The 24,167-nt window shown below is 37.2% G+C and overlaps 1 protein-coding gene across 3 annotated transcripts in view; it reads left to right on the forward strand.

Annotated features, from left to right (window-relative positions):
* sema3e (sema domain, immunoglobulin domain (Ig), short basic domain, secreted, (semaphorin) 3E) overlaps window positions 1-22,846 on the forward strand; it is a 46,682-nt gene extending 23,836 nt beyond the window's left edge. The window contains exons 5-17 of one of the 3 annotated variants that reach the window (XM_082181802.1): window positions 2,062-2,158; window positions 2,987-3,103; window positions 7,158-7,300; window positions 7,747-7,861; window positions 9,877-9,946; window positions 10,038-10,182; window positions 10,964-11,186; window positions 11,886-11,977; window positions 12,067-12,108; window positions 12,453-12,619; window positions 18,450-18,517; window positions 18,843-18,970; window positions 20,670-22,846. In XM_082181802.1, the coding sequence (XP_082037928.1) occupies window positions 2,062-2,158; window positions 2,987-3,103; window positions 7,158-7,300; window positions 7,747-7,861; window positions 9,877-9,946; window positions 10,038-10,182; window positions 10,964-11,186; window positions 11,886-11,977; window positions 12,067-12,108; window positions 12,453-12,619; window positions 18,450-18,517; window positions 18,843-18,970; window positions 20,670-21,116 (1,854 nt within the window). In that variant the 3' untranslated portion in view covers window positions 21,117-22,846. The remainder of the gene's footprint in view (window positions 1-2,061; window positions 2,159-2,986; window positions 3,104-7,157; window positions 7,301-7,746; window positions 7,862-9,876; window positions 9,947-10,037; window positions 10,183-10,963; window positions 11,187-11,885; window positions 11,978-12,066; window positions 12,109-12,452; window positions 12,620-18,449; window positions 18,518-18,842; window positions 18,971-20,669) is intronic. The other 2 variants (XM_082181804.1, XM_082181803.1) reach the window with 2 other exon arrangements.
* The last annotated feature ends 1,321 nt before the right edge of the window (window positions 22,847-24,167 follow it).

Here is a 24,167-nt window from a genome sequence, read left to right on the forward strand (position 1 = left end):
GGAGGATACAATCATGCTTAAAAGGCATAGACAGCTGGTTTTTGGACCAGACCTTCACATACTAGTAATTCCACCAACACTCATTTTCGGTATTCTGCAGTTGTCAGTTTCAGGTGATCTCTCACCTAACATTTCAACCCTCCTAACTATACGCAACACGATCGCTAAACCTCATTCAAATCCGAACCATGTGTCCACCCACAAGGTGTGCATGTGAGTTTGTGTGTTTGCACTTTGCATGACTTAATCAGCCTTAAGGTGTGCTGATTATCATGTGAATCTCGAACTGTTTCATCTCATCTATGCCACGGATGTTACTTCAGGCACATCATCTGCTTAAACAAGCAGATATGCTCACGTACAACCACGTGTGTTGGCCACAAGGGCTGATGCTATCGGACTGGTAATCACAAGACTAAGTTAAGTAAGATTTGTACATTTACAAAGGGCCTTACGGCCCCTCTGCATATACCCTATGTAAACCACAGCCAACCTTTATGATTTATACCCATAATTCTCCAATGTAATAGTAACGCTTAATAAATTGAACATGAAGTTATGGGTTTGGCTAAGGATTTATTTCCATTCCAGTTTTGTATGAAGTTCGAGGAGCAAATGATCGTAAAAAACGCGTCTACCTGTTGAAAGAGTAGAAGAATGATCTAAAGACAGGAAATGATGGATGGACTGGTGTTACATGTCTGGTGTTTGTTTCTCCAGGATCTCACGGTGTGAGAACATAAATCAAGCTTGTGAAAGCCTGTCCTGCGACACATGTTGCTAATACCGTCACCTTCTGGTTAAAGTGAGATTTGCAGTAACAGTAGAGAGAAAGTGATTCTTCAAAGGGCTTTTCATGTGAGGAAGGACTTGGATGTGTGCTTTCGAATCTCATTTTACCCTCCATTGCTTCACCTGGATGGTATATTTCCCCTGCGATTGCAGGAAATGCAGTGGAGGCCTGTGTGTTTTATGATGAAAAACCACTGTAATATACAACGATACTGATGTGTTAATACATTATATTCAGTGATACAAGTCGCCCGGAGGCTGACTGATAGTTTGCAGTGTTTTTTTCTTCTTCTTGCTGCAATTCTCAGAACTGTAGTGTCAGGTTTCTGTTTTGTCTACCCTTCTGAAGATGCTAGCTTAGACCAGCATGTCTTTCCTTGCTGTTCGCCAGAAAAAGGAGCTATAGTCAGCCAGCATGATCTTTCTGTCGAAGCTGGTTTACCAACTCTTGCTGGTTATGTTTTTAGCATCTAGAGGGGATGCCAGCATCAAAAAAAACAAAAAAACAAAACAATATATGCTTGTATCCAGATGGTATTTTATGTAGGGATAATATATATATATATATATATATATATATATATATATATATAATTTTTTTTTTTTTATGTAATATATATATATATATATATATATATATATATATATATATACACATATTATGTATGTATGTATGTATGTCATTTGACAAACGTTTCTTCCGGATGGAGATACTTAAATAGATAATAATCATTTAACACAAAAATGTATGTAATATTTTGGAAACATAATACACTAAGGTTCAAAGGTTTGGGGACAGTAAGATTTTTTTTTTATGTTTATTCAGCAAAAATGCATTAAATTGATTCAATTGATACATTTTTGATCAAATACAATTTTTTTTTTTTATAAATTGATCAAGTTTTCATTGATAATAAAAATGTTTCTTTATCATGAAATTAGCATATTAGAATGATTTCTGAATGATCATGTGACACTGACAACTGGAGTAATGGCTGATGAATATTCAGCTTTGCCATCACAGAAATAAAATACATTTTAAAATATATTAAAATGGAAATCTTGTACACATTTTTTTTTTTTTTGTCTTCCTTCAAAAGCATAAAAATCGTACTTATGCCTTTTATATTATATTTAGCATTTTGTAAAAATTACCAAGCTAGTCCACATAAGTTGATAAACGTGTGTGTGTGTGTGTGTGTGTGTGTGTGTGTGTGTGTGTGTGTGTGTGTGTGTGTGTGTGTGTGTGTGTGTGTGTGTGTGTTCCAGCAGGAGCGAGAGTTCAGGCTGGAGTCTGATCACATAGAGAGTGGCAAAGGAAGATGCCCATTCCATCCCAACAGCCCTTCGGCATCCACCGTGTACCGTAAGCATTCATCTATTCTTGCAGTTTCAGTCTTCTTCAGTCCTCCATCTTTAATACTCTAAGTCTTTGCCCTCCTTTCATTTACAGCCATGTCTTTATTTATCTGTAGCTTCCCCCTTCTCCTTTTTAGCATGATGTTCAGAATGTGTGTATTCTTGAGTTTTGAAAGGAAAGGGAGTGCATTTTGAGCCATGGGCCACTGAGCACAAAAGCTCTTCATAACACACTTCAGCTCGAATCCTTTAAAGCACTCATTCAAATGGCAACAGGGATCTGATTTAGAGATGAATTTGATGACTTCCTTTCTCACAGCAGCTGCAGACTTTATTCAGCTGAGCTTTTAATTTAGTCTCTACCAGTCGGCACCAGCATCAGGATCGTTCTTTATAAAGAATGTTTAGATGCTAAATTGATATTGCCCTGTAGATCATGACTTCTTGACTTACTGCAGGATTTATGACTCACACTGAAGGCAATTATTTACCAGTGTCTGCAGTGCCACCTAGTGGTATCTCAATGTTTGACAAACAGAATACCAAAACAATTATCCATTAGATTAGGGATGCAACCATTGTCAGTAAATGTTGAGGTATAGGCCTGCTATTGTAAAATGTCATGTTAAATCATAGCATAACTGAACTTATTTAAGACTGATATTTAAAGTTATACATTGGAACTGTTAAATAACTGCTTACATAATAATAATAATAACAATAATAATAAACCCAATTCATCTTTACATATTAAATAAAACAAGACTTTCTTTATTTCATTCCATAACACTGATTTTTTTTCCCTTCTCTCTTTTAATTAATGTTTGATTGACAGGAGGGGAGTTGTTTGTGGGCCTGTACACTGATTATTGGGAGAATGATGCCGCTCTGTATCGTCTTGGCAACCACAGCTTCATTAGGACTGAAGTGGGTGACAGACAGCAGCTGAATGGTGAGAGAAAACTAAAACTTAACTTAGAAATCCCTGTTGAAAATACAAGCATGGATAATGGTGGCCCGGTGGCCTCAATATGTATTTATTTTTAAACTAGAAAATCCAGCAAGACTTCTTTGGTCAACCAACATCACCAGAAAGGCCATGCTGGTTGACAACCAGTACAAACCACATATTATTTTAAAGCTACGATCTGTAATTTTTTCGCCGCTAGGGGTCACTAACCTCTTCAAAACAATAACAAAGGCGTAGATTGACGTGCACGCAGTAAATGAGGGTGGAATCATGGAACTTGTCGTCATGCCGATGGATCTAATAATATTTATGGATGAGTGAATACATTTATGTTTTTTAACATGACTGTGGTATGAAGCAGGGCGCAATTGCTAATGAGAGACAGACATGAGTGCCACACGCGAGTCCCGCGGATATAAACGAATGCAGACATTTTATTCTGTCTACCGATCGAACTACCTGCAAGTGCTGAATTCCTACTCACACAGTCAGTTTATTTAACAAATTAAAATTGTGAGGTAACACAGCGCTGTTTCACTTGGTCTACACACTATCATACTAAACTGCATTTGAGTGTGTTGAAAGTTATAATGTTATTCTATGTGTTAGTTTGTTGGCTGTATGAGACTAGCAGTAAGCTAGATCAACATTAGAATGACATACTGATCATATTCTAACATTTCATCATGTTGAGCTATATAACATTGATTCGTTTTATGTACATTTGCTCACCTGTCTAATAAAGTACATGCAAGAGCGGTGTCAAGTCGTGAAGCTCTGTCAAGTCGAAGTTTGTCGCGAAGCTCTCGGCATCTCGAAAACGCCACGCCGACATTGATCCTCGTTTTAGTTCTCCTTTTGTCCCAAAGTCTGCTTTCCATGGTCCATAATGTTTGAACGAAACAACAACAGTGTGCCGCTAACAAGCGTGCAAAAGCGTGCAGTTGTCCACGTCTGTCGCCATGGTTACTATGGCAGTTCAAGCGGAAACCAGGGATAACGCGGATATTACGTCACTGACAGGCGACAAGTGATAAGGGACGGGCACCATTTAAAAATGTGAATTTCTCTGAATTTACAAATTCTTGGAAACTTTTAGCATAATGTAAGTACACAATTGAAATAAATATATAACACTGTGCAAGTAATTTTTGGATATATTAATACAAAAAGTTTACATATTGTATATTTAACTGCAAAAGGCACAATATGTAGATTTTCCCAATAAAATACAAAAACCACTAAGTCAGTTTTATATATATTTTGTTCACTTGTGTACTTAGGCTACATTATCCCAAATGTTTCCAACAATGTTTAAATCCTGAGAAATTCACAGTTTTAACCAGCATAATGTCACCTGTCAATGGTGTTGTTGCGTGTGTACTGCATTACATTAAACTGGGAAGGGTCATAGCACTTGCATATTGTTGTCCTATTGTTAGTTTAACTGCTTCTATTGTTCTCATTTGTAAGTCACTTTGGATAAAAGCGTCTGCTAAATGAATAAATGTAAATGGCATGTCCGTGTTATCCTCGGTTTCCGCTTTTACTGCCATAGAAACCATGGCAACACAGTGAGTCTCATGAAAAAATGCGGAAGTATAATTGTAGAGTCTAGTACGTTGTTTCGCACCGCTGTCATGGACCGCAATTATTCATTACCGTTTGCAGCAGGTTCTGTCATCAAAGATAACTCCAAGAAGCGTAAACATACGGGTGAATCAAATGGCCCAATAAGAGGTTGGGACAAGAGGAGGAATAAAATAAGGATCAGTATCAGTATGGCATTTCGTAGATGGAGAGAGCCTTTGAAAGTAAATGGCAGTGTAATTTAATTTTAGTATGAGTATTTTTTGTGAATCCCGTTGAATTGATTTCCATCGGGACTGTAGGTGAAGACGTCAACTCCCATCATTTCACGCTCCTTCACAGCGTCATCAAACTATGCCTTTGTTATTGTTTTGAATATGCGACTGCTAGTGGCGAAAATTACATACTGTGCCTTTAATAGTTACGTACACCAGGGGTTTTCATCCTTTTATGCCCGGATTTTGGACTGTCCCAGACGAAATATGACCAATCTTTGTGATTTTTGTGGTCGTGGCTTTTTTTTTATATATATATAATATACGTATACACAAAACCATTATATAAACACAAATCTTTATGTTAGACTCGATTAATTGCGATTAATCGATTTGACAGCACTATTAATTGTATTTGTATTTATTTTATTTACTACTAATTTTTGTAAATTTCACAACAAAATTAAACTATATTAAAGCTATATGAACTGGCAATGCATTTTTTTTTATATATAAAACTGTTAAGTTAATTAATATTTGTTGGGAGATTTATTTATTTTTAAACAAAGAACTTTTTTTTTTTTACTGCCAACAATGGAAACTAATTTATAGCTGCTGGATGCAAAAAGATTTAAGAGTGATGTACAGGCTGCCCTGTGTGTGGTTTAGATGGGCCTGTGGCATCCTGCTGTGAGCTGGTTTAATGTTTCTCTTCGCTGTATATCTCTTCCTGCAGCCATACGGGAGCTCTGGCCTTCAGCCCAGATCGCTACGACTGAGCCCAATGAAAGTGATGCTTTCACCATGCGTATCACTGTAGCAAAGCTTGTGCCCTCGTCGTGGGTGCAGTTAGCACATCAGCTCCATGCCAAAAGATAGATTCAGAATGGTGTACTACAGTACTGCTACTACTACTATGTTTGCTATAATGTGCACAAAATCCAACTGTTCTGCATAGATGGAATAAATGCTTGATCTTCGACAATTTCCAGAATGTGCATTTAAGTACAGATAGTTTCGTCTTTTAAATTCTAATTGGATGATTCATGAATTTTATTTTCAAAATATTTGATATAATGCAAAATATTCAATACAATATCTGGATGCTACTTATTGAATTGGACATGCAATGTACGTAGTAATACTATATGAAACATATCATTGCATACTATTCTGTTTCACATACTATGTTTGCACAGTATCCAGAAATAAGTATGCTAGTATTCATTCTGAAGATTGTGCATTCTTAGACAGATGATGAGTCTGTGCTAAGAATACAGTATCGTCTCACACTTCGCACATGTGATTCAGACCCCTGCTGTGATGCATTAATCATACAGCGAGAGCGAGGTGTTTGACATATACCATCCATCTCTGTGAGACCTATTCACATCCATTCAGACATAATAAAACCTGGTCAAATACTATCACATCCTGAGGTCATCTGCTTGATAATATACAAATGCTTAAAGCAGAGCATAGAGCACAAAACCATGGAGACTTTTACGTTTCCTGTGTGCACCCGATAGTCTGAGGTTGAGGTCTGTTCATGTTTTGAATGGTGTTAACTGGTGTTAAGTGTTCTCGCTTCTGACTCACGGAGCGCTGAAGATCTAATCCCACACCCGCTGCACAATGCTGTAGCGGCCCGACATGCAGATCACACTGCATAATAAGATAGGGGATTTATTCATATTGGAATATATAGGACAAACAAATTTAATTTGTTTAGAGCAAAAATACAGTAACATTGTGAAATATCATAACAATTTAAAGTTACTGTTTTCTCTTGTAAAATATAATTTGTACCTGATGTCAAAGCTGAATTTTTTAGCATCATTACTCCAGTCTTCAGGGCCACATGATCCTTCATTAGCAATTATTAGCACTACTATATAATAAATAATGTAATAATAATAAATATTTCTTGAGCAGCAAATCAGCATATTAGACTTTCTGAAGGATCATGTGACACTGAAGACTGAAGTAATGATGCTGGAAAAATTAACCTTTGCATAACAGGAATAAATGACATTTTAGGATATCTTACAATAGTAATATTGTGAAATATTTTTACAATTTATGCTTTTCTATTTTTACTGTATTTTTGATTAAATAACTGACTTCTTACAAAAACATACACTACCATTCAAAAGTTTGGAATTTTGTTTTATGTTTCTATGTAATTCTATTCTTTTGTACTTGTTTTTTTAATATTTTTTTTTATATAGAGCCCAAGTTTGTGGGTTCAGCAGTGATCCCTGACAATGATGATCCTGCTGACGATAAGGTCTACTACTTCTTCACGGAACGAGTGGCCAACATGGAGGGTGGAAACAAAGCCGTATACACCAGAGTGGGCAGAGTCTGTGCGGTACGGCACGTGGATGCCAAAAAACATGCTTGCTTATCTCTTTCAATCAAGCTTGTTCAGCATTCAAAATTGTAACCTATAATAGTTACATAAAGCTTTCTTTTTATCATTCTCAATAGCCCCTGGCCAGACTCCCTTTACTCATGACATCAAATACAACAGAGAGGGAAAATAGAAGCAGCTTTCTCTGGCAAAACATTATTACATAATAAATTGCTTGCAAATATTTTAGTAAAAATACTTTTTTGAATGGCCGTCAGTGGAGAAAGATGCTTTTTACTACTATAATGGGGCAAAATTTTACCGGCGGCATACATTTCTGAAGCTATCCAACCAAGCATTGACCATTTACTTTAGTCTTTGTCAAAATGTTGTGCTGCAAGATAGCACCACCCACAGGTCAGGTGAAATAAAGTTTTTTTTTTTTATCTCTTCCCCTCTATCAGAATGACCAGGGTGGTCAGAGAATGCTGGTAAACAGATGGAGCTCTTTCCTGAAGACTCGTTTGATCTGCTCAGTGGCTGGACCCAACGGCATTGACACGCACTTTGATGAGCTCGGTAGGGGACGTTCTACTTTCTGTCTTCCTCTCTGGTGGTCTTTTTCATGCCTGTCTTAAAACATGGATGTATTCACCTTGTACCTCATCATGGAATTTTGGCCAGTAATCCTAAACATATGCCTGATATGGGATGATACCTATTTTGTTCACTTTCACTCCACACGAAAACTTTGTAGATTTTGTATGATGCAAAGAAAATATTACACTGGTATGCCAATACTAGGACACACTAAAATTGTGTTTTTGATGTAAGCATTTGAATATATAGCTTACCGTTTACGCTAAGTAGATTAAAAATCGAATGCATTTAACAACTTTGTCTTTGCATTCCTTAGTGTATTTATACTGCTGAAAAAGGAGAATTTCTCAAACCTGTCTTATTCTGTAGTACAATTAATAGTTTGTAATGCCCATAAAGCTTGCATATATACGTACATAAAATCAACCGGATACAGTATGTCATCTAGTTAACTTTGACATATTTGGGACACAATAACCTCATCTTGAATACTATATAGTAAAGATAGAATGCAACTTTTTATTTAGCTCTTGTCTTGGTAATATACAGAGGAAGTCAATGTCATGCTCTGAGCAGTAGCCTATCTGTAAAGCATAGACTCCTGATACAGTATATAAAGATGAGCCGCTTGAACAAAATAGGCACAAAAGCACTGAAAGAAGAGATAAAAAAAGAACTGCAGTTTTAGCTTCAGCGATGAGCTGTTTCTTCCAGCTCAGTGATTCTATTCATCAGATGCCTCAGAGCAAAACTGCTGATAAATCAGTTTTTTGCTTTTTCACATTTAGCCTTTTGCTAGAGATTTCATCAAGTATCCATCTGTCCACCCGGATGAATTTGCAATAGATCTCCATGTCTTCACAGTATTTATCACACTGAGTATAAGCCAGCTGTGAAAATTCAAATCTGTTTCACCAGCTGTGTTGCTTAACTATCACCAAACTTTGTAATCTTAAGAAGGATCTCGCTGGTGATCGCTTTGACTTTCAGATTATAGCTCATTTGTTTCTTCACTGACATCCTACTAATCACTAATCTGTTCCAAAGATCATCAGAGATGTAAAGTACAAGTTTTCCTTATGTTTATTATTTAATAATAAACGATGTGCTGATTGCGTTTGATAATAAGTGTAAAGAAACAGGAAAGCAGCTTTATATTATTAATCTTCAATTAATTTTAGCTCCACATACATAAGTGTAAATTCTCTAATCATCTTTTTTTTTCATCCCCACCGTGCCTTTTATTTGTATTGTTGGATTATTTATTGTTTTAGCATATATTATAATTGAGTTTGTTCAATGCTTATAAAACATCAGAGAACCGTGAACTATGAATGTGTTTTTTAAATAATTGAAATATATTAACCCTTAAATGCATGATTGTTTTGCCAATCATTATTGCATATTCTGGTCTTTAGTGACCCGGATCTATATCTAACACAGATGGATCTCTACCTGTCGCGATAATATAAAACTCTCCTGATATTAAAGTAACAATTACAGAAGAATAAAATAAAGCATATTTTGTTTGATTTTGGAGCTTGGAAGGGTTTAGTTTGAGCAGATGTTTTATACCATCATCTCTGTCATCGTCAGAGCCCATTTCCCAGTACATTCAGCATCTGGCTCATATTCGCGACCTCAAAAATATTTTCCAAACTATAATTTTCAACCTCTTCAAAATCAATATTTTGATCGCTGACAGCTTCTTCACCAAATCCACAATCAAGTGACAGTGACACTAATATCTGATTGCGTTCAGTACTTGCTCTGCAGTAAATCACTGAGTCAGTTTTGCTGATGATAATTCCTATTCTTTTGTTTTCTGCCTGCGGTAACTAGGAGTGAAACGTCACTTCATCATTGTGTATCAGACATTACCACCTTGTGGAATAAATGTGAATTGCACTTATTCAGTCATCAGAGATTCAATTATTGTTGTGCAGAAAAAAATATACTTACATCTTTATGTGCATTTTTATGTGTTGTTTTAGAGGATGTGTTTGTGCTGCGGAAGAGAGATGAGAAAAATCCAGAGATCTTTGGTCTTTTCAGCACCACCAGGTGGGTGAGGTCACATGTATCATTCTTATGTTCTGTTTATTTGAATGAACAGCAGTCTGGACACTCATCTGCATCTGTTGTTTTCCCTCAGTGCTGTGTTTAAAGGATACGCAGTGTGCATGTATAACATGGAAGACATCCGTGCAGTATTTAATGGGCCTTTTGCACACCGGGAACGGTCTGACCACCACTGGAAGGTGTACGATGGCAGTGTCCCCTACCCGCGACCTGGATCGGTGAGTTTTATTAGCTTGTATATTGGGTCCATCAGTCACTTTGTGTCATAATCTTTTTGTTATATCAGAAATCCCCATGTACAAAATGTCACGATGTGTTGCGTTTACACCTCTGACACGTGCTGCCGTTTGGCAGCCCACTTGAGTGAATGTTGAATTTTGGATCTTATTTCTTCAGACACACAGAATCTCTCATGGCAGATAAGTCTATTTTCAGCATGACTGTGCACATCACTGTTCTCCTCAAGCGTGTCATGCCAATTCTTTAACGTTAATGCCTGAAACCGAGTACTTGCAGCATTGCCGTGGTCTGAATTATAATTATATCTGATACGTGCTGATTAATGTCCTTCTCTGGCTATTTATCTCTAGCAAGATAAAAGAGTCAGATTGGTTTCCAATAGTTAGTAATGGCCTGTAATTCACAGGCATTTTCTCTGGTGTATTATGTCTTGTCTCATATTGAAGGGTCAGGGTTTTTCTATTGTTCACATCTCAAAATTAGTCTAATTTCTTTCCATGTACAGGTATTCTTGGAAAAAGCATATGGGGAAAAAAGTATGTCTCAGACAGCTGACCTTTTAAAAGGCAATTTAGTGGTTTGAGTCATGCACTGCTGGGTTTCTGATTAGTCTCTTGTTCTAAAAGGTTATAGCAGTGAGAAGCAGGGCAGCTATTCTCAAATCAGGAGAAACAAAATGAAAGACCCAAATGGCGTTCGTGACTTGGCGAACTGTGTTTATGAGCATATTCATATTCACAGCCTTTTTGTGTCTCGCAGTGTGCCAGTAAGATAAATGGAGGCCAGTTCTCCAGTTCTAAGGCATACCCGGACGAGGTTCTTCGTTTTGCACGTTCCCATCCCCTCATGTTCCAGGCAGTGCAGCCCGTTCACAAGCGGCCCATTCTGCTGGACACCGAAGGAGGACGTAAACTCACACAGCTGGCGGTGGACCGGGTGGAAGCTGAGGATGGACACTATAATGTTCTCTTCATAGGGACTGGTACTCAATTTTAGTACCTATTTTATATTGTACTCCTAGACCTGCACTATCATATAGACTTTATGCAATTTTTGCTTGTGTCATATTAAATATTTGCTTGCTTTTTAGAGGAACATCACAGTATACCTTTAGTTACCTTGATCTCTCTTTTTTTGTCTGAAATAAAAGATACTACTATATGTTATGTATTGCTAAGAAGTTGACAATTATCTTTTAGCAGATGTACACTACAATTCAAAAGTTTGTGGTCAGATTTTTTTTTTTACAAAATAAATGCTGTTCTTTTGTACTTTCTATTCATGAAAGAATCAAAAAAAAAAAAAAAAGTTAACATTGATAATAATCAAAAATGTTTATTGAGCAGCAAATCAGGGTATTAGAATGATTTCTGAAGGATCATGTGACACTGAAGACTGGAGTAATGATGCTGGAAATTCAGCTTTGCCATCACAGAAATAAATTTAATTTTAAATGAACATTTCAACAGTTGTTTGAAAAAGTAATAGTTTACAATATTACTTTTACTGTGTTTTTGATAAAAGAAATGCAGCCTTGATGAGCATAAGAGACTAAAAACATTACAAAAATGTATCTGATAAACATATCAAGGGCTTATTATAGAGCAATAATATAAAAATATTACATAAAATGTTTTTTTTTCAGTAAATAATTCAAGTTCTCTTTCTCTCTTGAACTCAGATAAATCTGTGGTATTAAAAATGATCACAATCTACAACAAAGAAGCCGGCACAATTGAAGAGGTTCTTCTGGAGGAATTGCAGGTTTTCAAGGTCATCAAAAGTCATTTTTATCTTTATATTAAAACCATTTCATTTCTCTTAGAAACAATCTTCACACTAAAGGCTTTTTCTCATTCTAGGTCCCTGTTCCTATTACAGAGATCCTTGTCTCTACCAAAAGGGTAAGACTCACATACACTCTAGTTTTCCACCTGGAGATGGTGGTATTGAGTAAACTTTTCATGCATGACTGATCACCATTGCAGTCTTGATACCTGTAGCAAATTCAACATTCATAACAAAACAGATGCTTTGTGGTTAATTATAATGCTGACAATCATTACGATCAAATATGAGCTTATTTTGGTGTTTGTTATTGTTACTGTAATATATTAAATTATTCAGAATACACACAAATGATGCCCACTTCAGGAGAACGATTTGATCTTCATAATTATGCTAATGCGGTGATTTGGACATAATGGCTTTCAAAGCTGTTGACAGCAGTGTGTTTGTATCTCCATAGCAACAGCTGTACGTGGGCTCTGAGCTGGGTGTAACACAGATTCGTGTGCACCAGTGTGGGCTTTACGGATCCGCCTGCGCAGACTGCTGTCTGGCCAGAGACCCCTACTGTGCCTGGGACGGGTTCACATGTTCCCGCTACTACCCCGCTGGCCTGTATACCAAAAGGTACCATTTCAGTCAGATGTATAGAAATTGCATAGCTTATATTTAGTCAAGTCAGATTTGTTAGTATAGCATTTTTCACAGTATGTATTGTTCCAAAGCTGCTTTTCAGAAAATAAAGGCTTAATACCCCAAGGTGAACAGCCTGAGGCAAGGAAAAACTCCCTAAGATATTTTGGTAGGATGTGAAATAAACCAAGCAGGCACATAGAATGGACCCAAAAAGTATGTATATATTTATGTTGCCCTCAAAACTGATAGATATTAAAAATCTGAGACCAAAAATGTCAGAACTAAATTCATTTTTCTGAGTCATTATTTGCAGTGACTTAACCAACTGGTCTCAAAAGTCATTGTTAATGGATATATGATGCTAGTTCTCAAGTTCACCCAGTTGTCCATCATATTAACTATGCACAGCCAGAAAGTGTCCAAATACCCCATTTTGAACAGTAAATCTTTTATTATTGGAAACCTAACACAACTATTTTGTGAAACGTTTCTTAAAGTGTTTGTGCCATTTTTCTTAAAAAAAAAAATGCTGCTTGTTTTGAAATTTTGTTAGTAATACAATGACATTCAGACATTAAAGGAGACATATCATGCTTTTAAATCGTTCCTTTTTACATATAAATCATACATTTGTGGTCTATATAAAGCGGAACTGCAATGCTTGGGTCTGAATTCCTCATTATTATAGCTCCACAGGCCCCTTTTCTACCCCTTTTCTGATGTGCGTCTGAGAGCAACTCGTTTTGATGCGGTCTCTTTAAATACAATTGAGACACTTCATACCCCGCTCCCTCTCCAGGTTGTAGCGGTGACACTCGGTTCAACTCCACCCCGTTCGGCCATTTTTGTAGTTTGATAGCAGAGATACGATTATCTAGCGGCACAGAAACGTTTAATTCACACGTTATTAACAAAATGTCAACAACGGAAGACTTGTCCAGCCAGCCTTACATGTTCGAGCCAGAGTCGGAGCCGGAGCGAGATGAAAATGAAGACGACGAACCTGCAGAACAACGTCTTCATATGGATGTATGTATCGCAATGGTGTGTTACTGTATTTACACATGAAACTTTGGTCTTCCGACCTTTTACCACCGTGTCGATTTATTTTGATTAATATGTGCGAGGGAGAGAGAGCAAGACAGCGTCTAGTTTGGAGACGGTGAAGTCTTGTTTACACTTTCGCCTGGCTCCAAAGAGAGTGTGCGCGCGCGCGCGACCGTGTCTCTCTCTCTGCTCGTTCTTTCAGTTAAACATGCGCCCTGTCACAAGCATGGCAGTTCATCTACATTAGACGGTGTAATGAAGCGTGTGGGTTACTACATCCAACAACCGAACATTTTAACCTACCCTCTCGTAACTTCTGCATCCTTTAGCTTGGACTACAAAATTGCAGCGAGAAATAAAAATGGCGGATTGCTCGAAGTGGTGGACCGGAAGTCAATGTCCTTATTTGGCAGTTCCGCAATAGTTCAAAAAACGTCATAGATGACAGAAAAATCGGAACAGGTTGAAAAATATGACCAAAACAGAATATAAAGATATCAACGAAGCATCTGAAGAGAATAATTTCAACTTTTCTGTACTTCTAAACACTCCAAATATACAACAAAATGCATTTAAGGGCTAAAAAAGTGGATTTAGCATGATATGTCCCCTTTAATATATATTTTTGTGAAAAGTTTTAATGAGTTTTAATGATTGAATCTAATGTTGTTCATGGTGGAATTAACTATAAGCCTATGCAAATGTAATGGAATGATATAAAAACATAAATATAATAAGTATAATTAAGTCACACTTAAATCTCTCAATTTCATTACATCTAAACCAAAAATTATTCTAGAACTTTTCCCAGAACTAAATTCTGAGACATTTTTAGCAATGACTTTTAACCAACCAGTTTTTGGATATATGGAGCCAGTTGTACATTACATTAACTATGGACATTTTCTGGCTGTGCAAAATGAATGGAAAATGTCCAAATGCAGTACCTCAGTATCAGTAACAGTATACATTTGATTATTATTTGAAACCTAATATTTTGTCACATGTTTCTTTAAAAGTGTTTTCACCTTTAAAATAAATATTGCTTGGTTTGATATTTTGTCATGTAATGCAATAACATTCAGATATTTTTTAAGTGTGGATGTAAGTGTTCAAATACTTTTTGGTGCCATTGAATTCAAATTATTATTATTATTTAATTTCCCCATGAGCTCATTTATTTGCTTCAAGTTCTTAATATTTACAGTGGGTACGGAAAGTATTCAGACCCCCTTACATTTTTCACTCTTTGTTTTATAGCAGCCATTTGCTAAAATCATTTAAGTTCATTTTTTTTCCTCATTATTGTTCACACAGCACCCCATATTGACAGAAAAACACAGAATTGTTGACATTTTTGCACATTTATTAAAAAAGAAAAACTGAAATATCACATGGTCCTAAGTATTCAGACCCTTTGCTCAGTATTTAGTAGAAGCACCCTTTTGATCTAATACAGCCATGAGTCTTTTTGGGAAAGATGCAACAAGTTTTTCACACCTGGATTTGGGTATCCTCTGCCATTCCTCCTTGCAGATCCTCTCCAGTTCTGTCAGGTTGGATGGTAAACGTTGGTGGACAGCCATTTTCAGGTCTCTCCAGAGATGCTCAATTGGGTTTAAGTCAGGGCTCTGGCTGGGCCATTCAAGAACAGTCACGGAGTTGTTGTGAAGCAACTCCTTCGTTATTTTAGCTGTGTGCTTAGGGTCATTGTCTTTAGGGTCAAGGTTTTCGTCCAGGATATCCCTGTACTTGTCCGCATTCATCTTTCCCCCGATTGCAACCAGTCGCCCTGTCCCTGCAGCTGAAAAACACCCCCACAGCATGATGCTGCCACCACCATGCTTCACTGTTGAGACTGTATTGGACAGGTGATGAGCAGTGCCTGGTTTTCTCAACACATACCGCTTAGAATTAAGGCCAAAAAGTTCTATCTTGGTCTCATCAGACCAGAGAATCTTATTTATCACCATCTTGGAGTCCTTCAGGTGTGCTTTCATGTGTCTTGCACTGAGGAGAGGCTTCCAATGTAGCTGTTACTCACCTTTCTAACTGCATTACAGAAATCAAAAATTGGATGACTGTTAATTATTTATGTCTAAATAGCAATAAAACCGAGGTGATGCTCATAGGTTCGACTCACCAGTTACGCAAAGTAACATCTGTAGCTTTGAATGTGGACGGCTCAGACATACAGTTCCAATCTAAATTAAAAAACTTGGGAGTAATTTTTGATTCAAACTTAACATTTGACCTGCATGTACGTAATACTGTTAAAGTTTCATTTGATCATCTTAGGAATATATCCAAATTACGACCCATGCTGCCTATTTCTGTAGCAGAAAAATTAATTAATACTCTGGTTTTTTCTAGAATTGATTATTGTAATGCCTTGTTGGCGGGAGCATCTAAATCTATTCTGAACCGACTTCAGTGGGTACAAAACTCTGCTGCACGTATTCTGACTAAGACCAGACAAAGAGATCATATAAAACCTGTTTTAGAGACATTGCACTGGCTGCCTGTTGAATATCGTGTTGATTTTAAAATTCTTATGTTGACCTACAAGGCGTTAAATGGACTCGCTCCGCAATATCTTTCTGACCTCTTAGTACCGTACTTTCCTTCACGTAATCTTCGCTCAGCTGACGCTGGCCTTTTAGTTGTCCCGGTAACGCGCCTAAAAACAATGGGTGATAGGGCGTTTTCTTCAGTCGCCCCAAAGTTATGGAATTCCTTGCCCTCCCAGATTAGAAGTGCTCCATCTTTGAAATCATTTAAGTCATCCCTTAAAACGTATTATTTCAAAGAAGCATTTGGGTGAAACGTGATTGCTGTGGTTCTCCATGTGATATATTTTATTTTATTTTACGTTTTGTTTACTGATTTTAACTTGTCTTTTAGGTTTATAACATTGTTTGTATGCATGTTTTGTAGTTGTATACTATGCTGATTTTTCTACCTTGGTTTTATTGACTATGTAAAGCGCTCTGAGAATTGACTTTTAAAAGCGCTATACAAAATAAAGTTATTATTATTATTATTATTATTCCGTCGGGCCACTCTGCCATAAAGCCCCGACTGGTGGATGGATGCAGTGATGGTTGACTTACTACAACTTTCTCCCATCTCCCGACTGCATCTCTGGAGCTCAGCCACAGTGATCTTTGGGTTCTTCTTTACCTCTCTCACCAAGGCTCTTCTCCCCCGATAGCTCAGTTTGGCCGGACGGCCAGCTCTAGGAAGGGTTCTGGTCGTCCCAAACGTCTTCCATTTAAGGATTATGGAGGCCACTGTGCTCTTAGGAACCTTAAGTGCGGCAGACATTTTTTTTTGTAACCTTGGCCAGATCTGTGCCTTGCCACAATTCTGTCTCTGAGCTCTTCAGGCAGTTCCTTTGACCTCATGATTCTCATTTGCTCTGACATGCACTGTGAGCTGTAAGGTCTTATATAGACAGGTGTGTGGCTTTCCTAATCAAGTCCAATCAGTATAATCAATCACAGCTGGACTCAAATGAAGGTGTAGAACCATCTCAAGGATGATCAGAAGAAATGGACAGCACCTGAGTTAAATATATGAGTGTCACAGCAAAGGGTCTGAATACTTAGGACCATGTGATATTTCAGTTTTTCTTTTTTAATAAATGTGCAAAAATGTCAACAATTCTGTGTTTTTCTGTCAATATGGGGTGCTGTGTGTACAATGAGGAAAAAAAAAGAACTTAAATGATTTTAGCAAATGGCTGCAATATAACAAAGAGTGAAACATTTAAGGGGGTCTGAATACTTTCCGTACCCACTGTATAATAATATTTACATGTTATTTTATACAGTAATTGCATTAATTAATAATGTGTTCTGAATTGTTTAGGTGTATGTAGACATTAATGTTTTTTAAGGGTGACAGTCTCTTCCTTTAAACCTCTTGTAGCAGGAGTCATTACATATTGTGCTTCTTAACATTTAATCTCTTAAACACACTCAAATAACTCTGACACATTTGGCAGGGCTGATATTTGGGGGATATATAAAAGAGCTCTGTAAATATCAGCCTCGGACTGGTAGTGCATACTGTAAGTATGGAGACTGTAGATTGCTTTTATAATAAGAAAAGGTTAAAGACATGAGATGCCTTGACATTTAGAAAAGAGATTGTGTTTTATTTCCATGAACTTTGCATTGCAAAATTTGGATATTAATGCATTTCTTGATTAAGTTCTACAGTATTAGTGTGTGAGAATGTGTATGTATGTAGGCCTACACCAAAATCTTGTTTCTGGTTCCAGCCCAGTGTTTCCATTAGTGAATTCACGGAGTGTGTGTTTTTGTGAGAGCTCTTTTGATGTTTCACTCAGCCGCAGGGAAGCGTGTGTGCGCTTGTGTGTGCTTGTGTGTTGAGCATATCGGAGCAAAGGGTGAGTGGGAGGGTTTGCTTAATCCCGACTCAAAAGCCTGTCAGCTGTCTCAGTTTGGTCATCAGTTTGAGCTTGTTAGCGATTGATGCTAACACCTATCGCCCATATTAATACCCATCACACGCTCACTTTGTATGCAAAGCCAGACAAGTCGCACACAATCAGCACCAAATGCCTGTCAGAGTCATTACTCACAGAGTTCCAGACAAAAACCGGAGCGAGTGTGATTGAATTTCTGTCACCTCCCTGTGCTGTTACAAACCTTGGGCGGTAGGATGATATTATGACAATTGCAGGCAGACAGACAGGCTGTGTCTGGGTTATGTCAATGTCTCATTTTTCTCTTTCATTCTTTAGGCGCTTCAGACGTCAAGACGTCCGCCATGGCAACGCGGTTCAGCAGTGCAATGGGCTTCAGCTTAGTGGTATGTTCTGGCCATAGCCTGATCAATGGAGGGTATTAGAGTCTTAGGAGCTTTATAAGGAAAAATGAGGCGGATGAGATCTGTGGAAGTTGAAGAGGTCACAGTACAGTTGATGAGAGTCTCTGACTCTTAATGCACAGATGATGCTTTTACTTTTTTTACACAATTACCTTCTTTTTTTTTATTATTCTGTGACAGAAACAGGCTTCCATAATTGTTTACAGAGAAATATCAAGAATTTGAGTTGAAAGATGTTGAATCTGTTCAGTGGTGAAAAGATCTTTATTGGAATAGGCTGTTCAGTATGTGGGGGTGTGTGTTACAGAAGAACAAAGCATCTCAGAAAAGCTGGTATACGGTGTGGAGAACAACAGTACCCTACTGGAATGCAGACCACGATCACTGCAGGCGTCTGTAATGTGGTACATTCAACATGGCGTGGACATGGAGGAGGTACAAACACACATCTACAAGAGGACATACTATAGACTTGTATTATTCTTAAATAAAACCCTATATATTATATTAACATGACATAATACTATCACAATCCCTACCCCTAAAAGATCATTTATTTCATATTATAAATATATCTAAATAATTTATTTATTCAAATTACAAACAAATATTAGCATACACATCTGTCTCCAAAACATGTCTAGGTAAACAACTTCTGAATGCAATAATTCAGATTTTACTTCACACATGCAGCCTACATTTAAACATGCCGAGTTTACTTGGATGATATTGAGGTAGAGCTCATATGGTCAGGCTCAGAAATTATTTCATCACAAGGAATGGTCTGAACCCCTGGTGAGAGATGGCTGTTAAATATAGATTAAAGCTTCATTGTACCATTCTGACCACAGGGAGGCTGGGTAATATAGCCTCCAGTGATTCATCTTAAATGGAAAAGAATAATGACATTGGCTATGTCACCGACCAGCTCTCTGCTAAGACATCTCTCTGCAGAAACAAGGTAAATTAGACGACTTTCAATAATGGCACATGTATTAGTATTATTAGCTAAAGTGAGCATCACTATCACTATTGCTCTCACGCATTAGAACATACAACTGAAAGTATTATATTTTGTTAATAATTATACCTCAAATCATGTGGGTTGAGGAGAAGTGTATTGCTACTCTTCAAACCAATCAGATTTATGATTTCTGCTGGGCAAATGATAAATCAGGGGAAAAAATCATATACTCTTGCATTAAAGTGCCTCTATTATGCTATATTTAATGGTTCCTAATTTTTTCTTGGCAATCTCCTGCAATAGGGTTACATGAATTCAAGGTCAAAAACACTTTATTTTTCTTATAATATACATTGCACATAACCTCATTTCTGAACTTAAAGAGTCTGAAAACGTTTAATTCGAAGATTCAGTCTCTAAACCCTCTTTTCCGCCAACCTACTCTGCTCTGATTGGTCAGACGGCCCAGTTCATTGGTCTGCTGCTTACAGTGCGTGTCAGAATCAAAACTCCTATTACCTGAATAAATCTGAATTTCAGCTCCGCAGGCTTCCTCAGCGCTTGATACACAGTGATACAAACAGCAACGATGGCGTCGGTTTTTATCAATTCCAGCGCGAGTCCTCATCCTTTTGAACATTTTGAACATCCATCTTCTCAACATGTCGACAACACAAACCAAACTTAACCAGGCAGGCCTCAGCTACAACTACAGTGTTTGAGTGTGGGTCAAATAGGCATTGTTCGCTGGCAGCCAATGAAGACCATATGGCATTATGCCAATTTGTTACATTGTTACATAGGTTGGTGCAGAAGGTGAGGCTGAAATTGCTGATGACTCTTTTCAGCAGTCCAGAATCGATTCTTTCTTTTAAGAGACAATAAATCTATTTGTCGTGCACTTTGATCCTTAAAACTTTGCTGAGGTTTTACGTTCCAAATTCGCTATATTACACTCTGCTTGAAACGTAATGTTTGAAAAAAGCATAAAAGCATCAGAGCTTTATCCAAGACTTGGATGTCGGCCCATCCAAAACATCCTAGCAACCAGCCAGAACACCCTAGCAACTGCACATCAACTCACTTTTAACTGGTGACTAACCACCAAAATATGCGTCATAAATTCAATAGTGTCCTTTATACTAGTGTCTTTCTCCCTCCTTTTCTCAGGTGAAAGGTGATGATCGTGTGATTCACACCCCCCATGGCTTGTTGCTCCTCAAAATAGCGAAGGGAGACGCAGGAATCTATGTGTGCCAGTCCACGGAGCACGGCTTTGTCCAGACGGTGGTTCGTGTCACTTTGGAGGTGCTGGATGAGAGCAAAGTTGAGGGTCTATTGCATAAAGGAGAGGAGGAGGAGGAAGGCGATTCTCTGCACAGACCTCAGCCTTGCCCTTTTCCCAGCCTACCCTCTGCCTCCTCAAAGCACTGGTACAAGGATTTCATGCAGCTGATCGGCTACAGCAACTTCCACCAGGTGGAGCAGTACTGTGAGAAGGTGTGGTGCGTATCCGACAGGAAGAGGAAGAAACTGAAGGGAATGGCACCCAAATGGCGGTACACACCTGGGGCGGAGCAGCGGGCGAGAGCACGGGCACCTCGACACATACAGTAAAGACTGTTAGATGAGACAACAAACCATTTAAACGCATGCTCAGCGCAGATGATCAAATCTAGACGTTTGTTATTATTATTATTATAAAAAAAAGAATGAATGACATTTAAAACATTTCTTTAGAGTCTTACTGTTGCGTCATTTCAATCTGACAACCATTACTCTACAGTCAATATGCCAGAGAGTTAAAGGTACACTAAGTAATTTTTTTATAGACTTCTTGGATGCGAGCAAGCAAAGGTATAACATTTACATTATGTATTACTTTTGTATGCTACATTGCTGTCTCATTACCTTTTCCCCCTGATTTACACTGCTGTGCAAAAGTTTGGGGGTCAGTATTTTTTTTATTATTAATTAAGAATGTTTTGTTTGATTTTTTTGCATTGAAGCATTAAAATGATCAAAAAGTGACTTAAAGTATTTTACAGTTACAAAAGATTTATATAGATATATTTCAAAATAATGCTGTTCTTTTGGACTTTCTATTCATCAAAGAATCCTTGAAAAAAAATGTTTCCAAAAAAAGTGCTGAGCAACATAATAATACTTTCAACATTGATAATAATAAGAAATGTTTATTGAGCACCAAATCAGCATATTAGAAGGATTTCTTAAGGATCTGTTATTTTAAATTGTAATAATATTTCACAGCCTTGTTGAGCATAAGAGCAACCCTAAACTTTTAAACGGTAGTGTATTTCTTTGTTTAAATTCAGTGAATTTCTTACATTTTTATTTCAGTTTAATGTTAATATCATTTGACAGTTTGGTCAAATCATTATTAAATGATTTGTGACACTGAAAAAAAAAAAGTATTGTATTATGGGAAATAGAGTTTTTTAAAGTGCTATATACTACACATTTTAGAAATTGTAGTGGTCATCTGGCTTTTCCAAGCATACAGAAAATGAGTAAAATATACATACTGCATGCATAGTACAGAAGTAGTAAGAGTAGTATGGTAGCATGCTATTCCAAACATAGCCATGTAATTACTTGGTGTACCTTTTTAAATAGAAAGAGGAAGATAATGTGTAATTGATTTGAATATTTGTACAGGGCTCTTGTAACATTTCAGTTTCAAAGAAAATACCAAGGTTGCTTCTATGGGAACATGCAATGCTACCTGACTGACTGGGCCGTTAAAGGACAAGGGGTTGAAAGACCCTTTCAGGATCTGACAAATGACATTTCCTCTTGGACTGCTCTGAACAATGAAAAATGTCGGAGACCAGTTGACCTCTGGTCAACAATGTGATATTTTGTATGAAGATTTCATGGAATGACTTTTCCACTGTTGACAATCTAAATTCAACAGTTGATTCAACACGAGTGTCAACCTTGCGCACATTCTGAGTATATTTATATGTATTTTCATTATTTTATAAATTATTCTAGTTGGAGTAAGATTTGGTAGTTTTTTCTAGTGGTTTAAGATGTTTTATGCATTATGTATTACTGCATTCCAATTTTAGGTTTTTATATCAATAATCATAATGCATTTCTAGTGATCACCCCTTCAGCATCAAAAAATAAATAAATCATCTTCCTTTTTAGTTAGTATTTTAAGACATGCAACAATATTTTTGCTGTGAACTGCTAAGTTAGAACCAAATTATCATGATTATTCCAATGAGGTCAACTGTTCTGCTGTGTATTGTGATGTTTCAAAGTATGTAAAATATTTTAATTGCTATGTGTTGTGTAATAAATATCCTAAATCCTCACAGGGTTGAGGTAATAGCTGGTTAGCATGGCACTGTTAACCCTGTAACTACACCACTGACCAGCTGCTGTTGAGATGAATGGGAATACCAATGGACAATTTTCTCCAGGTATCATTGACCTTCTAAGTACTCACACGGCAGTATGGTATACGCTACTGTTCAAAAGTTTGGGGTCAGTAAGAATTGTTTATGTTTTTGAAAGAAGTCTTATTTGATGACTTATTTGTTGAAAAATAGAGTAAAAACAGTAATTTTCTATTTGTATATATTTTAAAATGTAATTAATTCCTATGACGGCAAAGCTGAATTTTCAGCAGCCATTACTCCAGTCTTGAGTGTTGCATGATCCTTCAGAAATCATTGTACTATGTTGATTTGAAACATCAAGAAACGTTCCATATTATTGTGCTGCTCAATATTTCTGTGCATTTTTTTCCAGATTCTTTGACGAAAATTCTTCAAAAGAACAGCATTCTTTCAAATCGAAAACTTTTGTAACATTATGAAGGTTTTTACTGTCACTTTTCTGAATACAATTCATTTCTTTCCACCAATCTTGACCCCAAACTTTTGAATATTAGTGTATTTCTGTCATGACAACTCTCTGAGAGATTGGCATGGTAATGGATATGGTAATGTTAATGTATTTGGTCTTGGTGGAATAGATCTGCTACGCTGCTGCTGCAGAGCAAGTATAGAAACTTGCTACTGCCAATACATTCACAGACATTGCTAGAGCAAGTAAGACATGCTGCTGCTGCACATATAGGATCCATGAAATGACCCCTGTAGAATATCTATACAGGTGGAGCTGGGGAAGGAGGAGGGTTTCTGAAAGCACGCTGCAGACCGCTATCAGCAAACAATGCCACATATTTGAATGTAGAGCAGCAAGCATACACTAGCAACCAGTCAGCTGCGCTATGTAGATAACAATGTGATCGCTAACAAATTGAGTTACCTATCAGTCTGCACAATCTAGAGTTTCATGACAGAACTTAGTATGTATTATGTAAATTAAATTATACACATTTTCTTGTTTGATACAAAGTATATCCTGTATGTCTTGCTCAAACTCAGCTTTGGAACTAAGGGTATGATGGGAAGAACCATGTTTTTGACATGATGGATGGATAGTTTGTGTTCATTGAGGTCCATCACATGCAGTATTAATATTCAGAGTCGGGTTCACCAGACTGTCTTCAGCCTTGTCGCTTTCCACCACAGCAGTTCTCCTGCTCTTTCTTCTCATCTCTGCTTATTTCAGATGGGCCTCCTAATTAGCAATATGTATGCCAGTCTGCAATGGAAATAATGTATT

This window comes from Leuciscus leuciscus (genome assembly GCF_965113295.1).
Source record: "Leuciscus leuciscus genome assembly, chromosome: 10".
In the NCBI taxonomy this organism is placed as follows: Eukaryota; Metazoa; Chordata; class Actinopteri; order Cypriniformes; family Leuciscidae; genus Leuciscus; species Leuciscus leuciscus.